General features: G+C 35.7%; 1 protein-coding gene across 1 annotated transcript; it reads left to right on the top strand.

The window, feature by feature from the left end:
- The first annotated feature begins 3,888 nt into the window (after window positions 1-3,888).
- LOC136224883 (uncharacterized) lies at window positions 3,889-6,897 on the top strand. The gene is made up of 2 exons (XM_066013311.1): window positions 3,889-4,023; window positions 5,827-6,897. Exon 2 carries the CDS (start codon window positions 5,833-5,835, stop codon window positions 6,841-6,843), a length of 1,011 nt encoding a protein of 336 aa, XP_065869383.1. The 5' UTR covers window positions 3,889-4,023; window positions 5,827-5,832; the 3' UTR covers window positions 6,844-6,897.
- The last annotated feature ends 3,318 nt before the right edge of the window (window positions 6,898-10,215 follow it).

Raw genomic sequence — 10,215 nt, forward strand, 5'->3', positions numbered from 1 at the left:
CAACCTGAAATCTTATTGTATTCTGGAGCATCTAGAGCACAGTGAAGCATATTGATAGCCGAAGCATTATTTTGTAATTTTCTGAGGTCATCCTCTGTCCACTCAGCTTCACTTTTAACAACTTTCTCATTGTTAACAGTTTTGTATGGCACATGTGGACTTTGAACAATTGCAAGCCATGCACTCATGTTTGTGGCTTGTATAAAGTTCTTCATCCTATTTTTCCAGAATGTGTAATTTGACCCAAAGAATAGGGGAGGTCTAGTGATTGATAATCCTTCAGGGAGTATCTGTGTTGTTTGGTTTCCTGGGAGGAAACGAGTGCTATTCTCACCCATTTTTAGGGATCAGCTCAAGATTGTTAGATCTTTGAGTAGTGAGCTTAGGCTCTGATACCACTTGTTGGTCCCTAGTGATTAGTTCCAATGGGGGGTTAGGAACTAATGTAACTTTTTTGGCTTTTAACTATACTGACTTAATGTTATTTTAAGAGTTTGATAACTCAGCGTGTTGGTCAGCACGGCCGATTAATTAGTCAGACAGTTTTAGTTCTATGCTGACTAAGACTGCTTGACCTGAGAGTTGGGAATTGACACTTGAAAGGTCAGCTTCCAACTCAGCACTCAGATTTACTCAGTTTCAGTTTTAACAATTTATAAGCTGAGTAAATTTCACAAGCAACACATGCATATATATATATATATATATATATATATATATATTGAAAGAAAGAGTTTAGAAGTTACTCAGCACGACTTATCCTGGTTCGGCCTCTCTGCCTACGTCCAGTCCCCAGTTCCTCCTGGGATTTTCAATCCAATACTGAGCTCTTTCAAGGTAGAGCACAAACCCTTTACAAGGCAGTGAGTATGCAAGAGTACGTCCTCTATTCGTCTACTCAGCTCCTACTAAGTACTACAACCCAGCACTTAGATTTTTCTACCACTGAATACTTATAACCAAGTACCGAGTTCAACACTCTCAATATTCCTATTGATTACACACTTGTTCCTTTTCAACTAAAGAACACCTTAGATGATTACAAAACAATCAATTTAGCATTTACATAGAGAATAGAAAAGTTGGTGTAAGATCTTTTTGTATTTGAGTGCTTTGAAGATTTTCTCTCTTGTATTTTTCTTTTGATACTTTGGCAAATGATCCAAGAACTATCATTGTCCTTTTGTAGATGAATTTCTGAAGATTGAATCATTTAAGATGATTTAGCCGTTAAGTCCAAAACGGCTCTTTTAGCAGACAACTTCTGGTCAGCTTCAGTCTGTTCCGCCATTCCCTTTCTCTGTTTTCTTCAGGCGTCAGGTTTTGTCTTCTTGCATCAGACTTGTCTTTTTGTGCCAGTTGTCTTTTACCAATAATCCATAGACCCATGTTTCTTGGAATTAGTCTTCTGTGTATTTTCGAGGCTTCAATTATTGGTGCAGAAGTTTGGCAAACTTTGTCCTTTAGTTGAACGAATCTTTCATGCTGTCCTGACTGTCACTCAGCTTCATTCGTTATCTTTGAATGTTCAATTTTCATGCTGAGTTCCTTCTTAGTCAGTTCCGTTCTGTTTATTCAATTCTAAAAGTCTTCTAATTTGGTCAGCTTCGTTCTGGCAACTTTGAAGGAAGCTTCTGATGCTGAGTTCTCCTTCACTCAGCTTCTATTCTTTCATGCTGAGTTCCGTTCCACTCAACTTGGCTTATGCTGACTTTTGTCCTGTTTAACTTTATATATATTTTTGCACTCAATATTGAACAAACACGTTAGTACAATTAAATCAAAGCATTTAAATTTAATTGCCTCTTAATCATGGATGATTTTGTCAAATCAAAATCTTGTGGAAAGGTGTTTCAACACGGACTTCATCTTGAATCGACCTGTTGCAGATTCATCTTCTTCTTTCTCTATTATTGTATATTGAGAGCTTGAGGAGAGAGAATTTGAAGAGATAGAAAATTTGAGGAGATATAAATGATTATTGGGTAGAGAAATGACGAGGTGTAACCCAGTGTAAGATGTTCTGATGGGGTATATATACTCCTTTTTGTAACGTGTTCACCTTAATTGAACTTAATTAGATATCAGACTGAACAGTAACTCGGGGACGCCTCTAAAGTGATTCTGAGGTGCTCTTGCCGGGGTCGACGTCTCTGTGAGGGGATCGGTCCCTAGGAACACTCCGACGATCAAGTCAGTACTAGTTTGTGCGAGGTGCTAAGTAGTATAAGAGAGAGAGAGAGAGAGAGAGAGAGAGAGAGAGTACCATTGTATTAAGAGGTGTTTATAAGCATTGTTAGTGGGCATGTTATGTTGGCCCGCTGGGCCTTAACATGGGCATGACTCGTATTCCTAATCAAGTAGTCCCTCTTTCCCCCTCCCCCGAAGCAGAGTATTCCAACCATTGCATGTGAGGCATTTTCATTGGACGTGTTGAAAGATTAATGGTTTGTCATATTCCTCGTTCTAGAAGGAATAACAGTTTTATCATTAGTCATAATTTCTCATCTTAAAAGGAATAACAGTTGATTATGTTATTTATAAATCCGGATGTTATCAACGACATTGTCCCGTTTAATCAATTTGAATCAATCCATTAAACTTATTGATCCATAATCTAGTTATCAACTTGCTTGGACTTTTTGTTCAATTTTTAAAATATTACTTTTTCTTCCAAACTTGGTTTTGGCAGTATCGTTTTGTCTCAGTGAGAAATTAAAATTAACGTAAAGGAAATTTATAAAGACTTAAGATTTCATGTGTTGATTTCTTCACTTTTTATACTGCTGAATTTGTTGTATTGGTAACTGCTCTCAAACAATTGTTCTCCAACTTCCCCACGTTCAAGAATTCTTCACACCTCCTGCTTTCTTATAACAAATTATCTACACCCAAATCAACTCAACTTTCATTACCTTAATTGATCAACTCAAATAAACTAACTAAGAGCCCGTTCAGTAACAACAGACTCGGATTCGGTTTCGTGTTACGGCACTCTATGAATGTCTTCTTAGGAGCAAAAAATGGAATTGTTACAGGTTCCCCGGCTCCCCTAATAGCTGAAGCCCTTAGCTTTCGTGAAGCTCTTAGCTGGCTCAAATCCAAGCGATACACAAATGTAGTTATGGAATCCGACTCTCAACTGCTGGTTTTTTCTTTTCATAGTGTTAGTTTGGTAGTGTCCCCGTTTGGTTTGATCATTGAAGATTGTAAATCTCTTGCTCGAGATATATCTCTTCTTTCGTTAGTGTTCATTAAAAAACATCAGGTAGCTCATAGTTTAGCTAGAGCGTTTGTTTGTGTGTCTGAATGTGGTGAGTGGAGGTCTGTTCCACCACCCTTTATTCTTTGTGTTCTCCCATTGGAACCTTAATAAATCATTGTTTCATTTTTTGAAAAAAAAAACTAAGAGCCGTTTGTTTTTTGGGTTTCAGAAAAGGGTAAAGGAAAGAGGAGGTTTCATTCCTTCTATTGTTGTTTGTTTTACCAATTCAATCAATCTTTTTACCCTGTTTTAGTTTTGAGTTTACCATTAACTTCTCTAATCTCATTCCTCCAACCCCCCTAAGGTTTTCATTCCCTTTCCCCTCGTATCCCACTAATTTGAACATATACCCTCCTTATCAAATTTCATTTTAGTCTCTATTTTGTTTTTAATTTTTATTTTGTTCCATATATTTATTTATTTTTACTTTTTTAATCTTTGGATTAATTTTACTTTTGATCTTTATACTTATATATTATTTATTTATTTATGCTCAAAAAATATTTTTAACTAATTTTTGTTACAAATAATGTAATGGATGACCATTATACCCCTGTTACATCTATATATATATGTTACACCCATAAGTAATAAGAGATACACATTTACAACACGTTATCAGCACGAAACCCTAGCCGTCTTAGCACGCCTCCCATCAATCGTAGATGAAACCCTAGCCGTCTGAGCACGCCTCCCATCAATCGTAGACGATCCTAGCCACTATCGTTTTTATTCCATTTGTTGCACTATTGGTTCAGGTACGCTTCCGATTTTTATCTCGATGAATTAACATGAGAATTGTTTATGATTATTTTGCGACAATATTTGATTTGATTGTATTTAATATATTCTTGATTTTGTTGTATGAGATTCTGGTTTTCGCCATCGTTCGTCCTATATATTTTTTTTTTGCTTTCCGATTTCTCATCCATGCTTCAATTTCAACCATATTGTTCATATCGGCGAAATCAATCTAGGTTGGGGTTTCTGTTTGGGGGAGTTCTATCAGATTCCACCCAAGAAATTCCTCAATGGGTTTTGCGTCTTTGTTGGTATCTGATGTGTTCCATTTACTGTCACTTTGAGACTGTCTCTTAGATCTGTTTGCTGCTGTGCTCGATCCACTGGATTTTAATGCTCAGAGCATGAGAAATTGATGATGTATAGTTTTGGTTTATGACTTTGCGAAACTTTTGACCTTTTATCTGTTTCATCTTAACGATAGGTGTAAAGTGATTGTGAACTAGGAAAACATATACAATTATAGTTAATAGATGCAGTAATATAAGGGCGTGAGCAAGTGCATGTTGGATATGATATTCAAACATGTGATAGTCAATAAAGTTAAATTTTTATCTGTTAAATTGTGGAAACATTAGTCTTTCACTATTTCTGTGCTCATATGTTTACCAAATTATCATTCCACCCACCTCAGGAATATGTATCTTTACATACATTTCTCTGCAAGTTTAATGAAAAAAGAATACTATATATTAGAAATATTATTCTATTTATTATTTAGTTTATATTTATTTATTTATATGTATATATTCTGTTTTTATAATTATATAAATTATATATTTCGATGCTTAGATTGATCTCGTTTTGCTAAATTGATTAGTCTCTGCTCCGGTTGGACGTTTTTGTTCTCCATTTTTCTTTTAATGTCTCAATACTGTTGATGTTGCTTCTAATCTTATAGGGAAGCCACTGTGATATTCGGTGGCGGTGGTTGCATCTAATTCTCAATCCATACTTGATTGTATAATATAGAAGTATGAGCCTTAGTTTGTGCTTAATGCATTGATGGAAAACGTGAATATGCTTTAAGCTTGTTCCATTCTGTTTGTTTTTTCTTGTTCAAATGCCATAATCTCAAGCTAGCTTTAGTGTTCTTATTCTGATTGGTAACCTATTTTCATTTTTGTGCGCCTTGTGAAAAGTGAAACCTCTCTATTAGTCCCTTGTTGGAATTTTTACAACTGTTTCAAGTTATATGTTCAAACTTGGATATTTGATACTGCTCATATTATCCTATCTTCCAGTGCATATTCCTGACTTAGGAACTTTACTTTTTGATATTATTTATACCTTTTCAGCCTTTAGTAGCCTAGAAACTAGCCCTGAAATGAATTTGCAGGCTGTGCTGCATCAGGTGTGTTAATTATTCCTATGTGAAGCTAAAAGTTAGTATGGGAAAAACTCAAAGTGAAAAAAAAAAAAAAAAATAAATAAATAGAGGCAGAGACTCCCAGATTTATTTCTTCATTGTAAATTGGTAATTTTATCATTTCTTTTTAGTCTAGATGTTTATAATTTTTGTGAAGTCTTGTTCATCTAAACTTGTTACCTGATTTGCTTTTGGCTTGATGTTCTGCAATACTGTTATTAGCTGCTAATTGATCTTTATATTTATGGTTGAATGCATTGGTTTCATTTTCTAATTTAAATCTATTTTTTTTTGGTTTTGCAATAAATGGGACTCTCTGTGTTTGGACAAAGGGAACTATGTGATTAGTATGTTCTAATTGATAATTTGTTTTTCTTATATATATATATAGTGAACTATGTCGAACCTTACGAAACTTGAATTTGATGCCCTTGATATTACTGGAGACAACTATTTATCTTGGGTGTTAGATGCTGAAATTCACCTAGATGCAAAAGAATTTGGTGATACAATCAAAGCAGGAAATGAAGCAACCAGTCAAAACAAGGCAAAAGCTATGATATTTCTTCGTCATCACCTCCATGCAGATCTTAAAATTGAGTACTTGACTGTGAAAGATCCACAAGTCCTTTGGAATAATCTAAAGGATAGGTATGACCACCAGAAAAATGTGATATTACCTAAAGCTCGTCATGAATGGTCTAATTTAAGACTACAAGACTTTAAGTCAGTAAGTGAATATAACTCAGCCATGTTCAGAATTACTTCACAATTGCTATTATGTGGAGACAAAATCACTGATGCAGAAATGTTAGAGAGAACATACTCTACTTTTCATGCAAATAATGTTGTCCTGCAGACACAATATCGTGAAAAGGGGTTTAAGAAATATTCGGAGCTTATATCTTGTCTCCTTGTGGCTGAGCAAAATAATGAATTATTGATGAAAAATCATGCGTTGCGTCCAACTGGTTCTGCTCCATTCCCTGAAGCGAATGTGACATCATATAATATGAAAGAAAAGGATCATAATAGTAGTGGTCGAGGACGTGGCCGTGGACGTGGTCACGGACATGGACGTGGACGTGGATATGGTCGAGGTCGAGGTGGTTATTTTAAGAACTCACAATCCCACCAGAAGTGGGACAATAAAGATGGTCACAGACACGAAAAAGATAACAATGCAGGAGTGACCACTACATGTTACCGCTGTGGAGGAAAAGGCCATTGGTCTCACACATGTCGTACACCAAAGCGTTTTGTTGATCTTTATCAGCAATTGTTGAAGCAAAACAACAAGAAAGAAACAAATCTTGTGTATGAAGATGGCGAAGATGACTTTGATTGTAGAAATACAACCCTGAAGGTTGATGATTTCATTCCCCCCTCTGGCAATGATATAAATTAGACATAGAAATAGTAGACATTATTTTCATTATTTTTGGATGTTACTAGGATTTCTTTATTATTATGTTTTTATGGATTTGTGTTAAACTATGAGTTTATGATTTTATGGATTTTATTTTGAATTTTATATACATGAGATATTATTGAACTTGAGTTATTAAAGTTATTTATGTGACTATTAATTTATTTATTTTGAAGAACATGGATAGTGAAGAATTATGTCTAGCAGACAGTGCAACTACTCATACCATATTGAGAAGTAGAAAATATTTCTCTCATTTGACAATGAAAGAAACTTATGTTAATACTATATCGGGTAGCTCAAAGATTATTTAAGGCTCCGGAAGAGCAAATATATTATTATCTATGGGAACGAAATTTGACATTATGGATGCATTATACTCTCCCAAGTCTCAAAGAAATTTATTGAGTTTTAAAGATATCCGTCAGAATGGATATCATATTGAGACAATAAGTGAAGGAAATGTAGAATACCTTCAAATCACGAGTATTACCCAAGGCACTAAACATGTTGTTGAGAAATTACCTGCATTCTCCACTGGATTGTACTACACTAATATTAGTACAATTGAATCATATGCTATAGTAAACCAGAAGTTTACTGATAATGTTACTGTTTGGCATGACCGATTAGGCCATCCGGGTTCAATAATGATGCGAAAAATAATCAAAAATTCATGTGGACATTCATTGAAGAACCAGCAGATTCTTCCTAATGATTTTACATGCGCTGCTTGCTCACAAGGAAAATTAATAATTAGGCCTTCATCAGCCAAAGTTATACATGAATCAATCAATTTTCTGGAACGCTTACAAGGAGATATTTGTGGGCCAATTCACCCACCGTGTGGATCATTTAGATATTTTATGGTTTTAATCGATGCCTCGACTAGATGGTCACACGTCTCCCTATTATCAACTCGCAACCTGGCGTTTGCGAGATTACTTGCTCAATTAATTAGATTAAGAGCACATTTTCCAGATTTTCCTTTGAAGGCAATTCACCTCGATAATGCTGGTGAATTCACTTCACAAGCTTTTAATGATTATTGTATGTCCATTGGGATAAATGTTGAACATCCTGTAGCTCATGTTCATACACAAAATGGTCTAGCTGAATCGTTAATCAAACGTTTGCAGTTGATTGCTAGACCATTACTTATGAAGTCCAAACTTCCAATATCAGCTTGGGGACATGCTATATTACATGCAGCAGCATTAATTCGCATCAGGCCAACGAGTAATCAACAATTCTCCCCATCACAATTGGTTCTTGGTCAGGAACCAAATATTTCTCATTTGAAAGTTTTTGGATGTGCGGTATATGTTCCAATTGCTCCACCACAACGCACTAAGATGGGTCCTCAAAGGAGGATGGGAATATATGTTGGTTTTGAATCCCCATCAATCATTAAGTATCTAGAGCCAGCTACTGGAAATCTATTTAAGGCTCGATTTGCTGACTGTCATTTTAATGAGTCAGTTTTTCCAACATTAGGGGGAGAAAAGAAACAGTTGGAAAAAGAAATTAGTTGGAATGAATTATCTCTGTCTCATTTTGATCCTCGTACTAAAGAATGTGAAATAGAAGTTCAAAAGATAATTCATTTACAAAACTTAGCGAATCAATTGCCAGACGCATTTTCTGACCCAAAGAGAGTGACCAAATCACATATTCCAGCTGTAAATGCTCCATATATAATTGAAGTCCCTGAAGGACAACATCCAACTGCTAATGAGTCTCACACACGCATGAAGCGTGGTAGACCTATCGGTTCCAAAGATAAGAATCCTCGAAAAAGAAAAGGAGCAGAAATTGACAATGGCCTTTCCGAGGAACCAAAGAACAATGAAGGATCTCCTGAAGAGACTATAAACATGACAAAGAAAGAAATTCAGGTACATGAGAATGAAGAGATCTCTATTAATTATGTCATGTCTGGAATAAAATGGAATCGAAATAAAATCGACGTCGATGAAATTTTTACATGCAATGTAGCAGTTGATGTTATGGATAAAAATGAGGATCATGAACCAAAATCCATTGAGGAGTGTACACAAAGTAATGATTGGCCAAAATGGAAAGAAGCAATTGAGACAGAATTGAAATCTCTTGCAAAGAGAGAAGTATTTGGACCTGTAGTCCGTACACCTAAAGGTGTAAAACCAGTGGGACATAAATGGGTCTTTGTGAGAAAAAGGAATGAAAATGGAGAAATTGTGAGATATAAAGCACGCTTGGTTGCACAAGGATTCTCACAAAGGCCTGGAATTGATTATGAAGAAACATATTCCCCTGTGGTGGATGCAACTACTCTTAGGTTTCTCATAAGTCTGGCAATGAGAGAAGGACTTGATTTACGTTTAATGGACGTAGTCACAGCCTACTTATATGGTCCACTGGATAATGAAATTTATATGAAAGTCCCAGAAGGATTTAAACTGCCAGAAGCAGCAAGATCTAGTTCTCGAGAACATTACTGCATAAAGTTAAATAGATCTCTTTATGGATTGAAACAATCAGGGCGTATGTGGTATAATCGCCTTAGTGAATATTTGATAAGAGAAGGCTATAAGAATGACCCTATCAGCCCGTGCATTTTTATTAAGAGATTTGGGTCTGGATTTGTCATAATTGCAGTGTATGTTGATGATTTAAATATCATCGGAACTCCTGAAGAGATTTCACATACAGTGGAATATTTGAAAAAAGAATTTGAGATGAAAGATCTTGGAAAGACAAAATTTTGCTTGGGATTGCAAATTGAACATCTGAAAGATGGAATACTTCTGCATCAAACAACATACACAGAAAAGGTGCTTAAGAGATTCTATTTTGATCAAGCACACCCGTTGAGTAGCCCAATGGTTGTAAGATCACTTGATGTGGATAAGGACCCATTTCGTCCTCGGGAAAGCAATGAAGAAGTTCTTGGTCCAGAAGTACCATACTTAAGTGCAATTGGGGCATTGATGTACCTTGCTAGTCATACAAGACCCGACATATCATTTTCTGTGAATTTGTTAGCAAGGTTTAGCTCATGTCCAACCCGAAGGCATTGGAATGGGATTAAACATGTATTCCGTTACCTTCAAGGTACGAAAGATATGGGCTTATTCTTTTCTAACCAGTCCAAAGAAGACTTGATTGGTTTTGCTGATGCAGGATATTTGTCTGATCCTCATACTGCTCGATCACAAACGGGATATGTGTTTACATGTGGTGATACTGCAATTTCTTGGCGTTCTATGAAGCAAACCATAGCAGCTACTTCTTCTAATCATTTAGAAATTTTAGCTATTCATGAAGCTAGTCGTGAATGTGTATGGTTACGGTCTGTAACTCAACATA

Source organism: Euphorbia lathyris, chromosome 3, assembly GCF_963576675.1.
Source record: "Euphorbia lathyris chromosome 3, ddEupLath1.1, whole genome shotgun sequence".
Classification (NCBI taxonomy): Eukaryota; Viridiplantae; Streptophyta; class Magnoliopsida; order Malpighiales; family Euphorbiaceae; genus Euphorbia; species Euphorbia lathyris.

Coding starts and splice junctions, on each gene's coding strand:
- LOC136224883 (XM_066013311.1), top strand. CDS start 5,833: ATGTCGAACCTTACGAAACTTGAATTTGATGCCCTTGATATTACTGGA.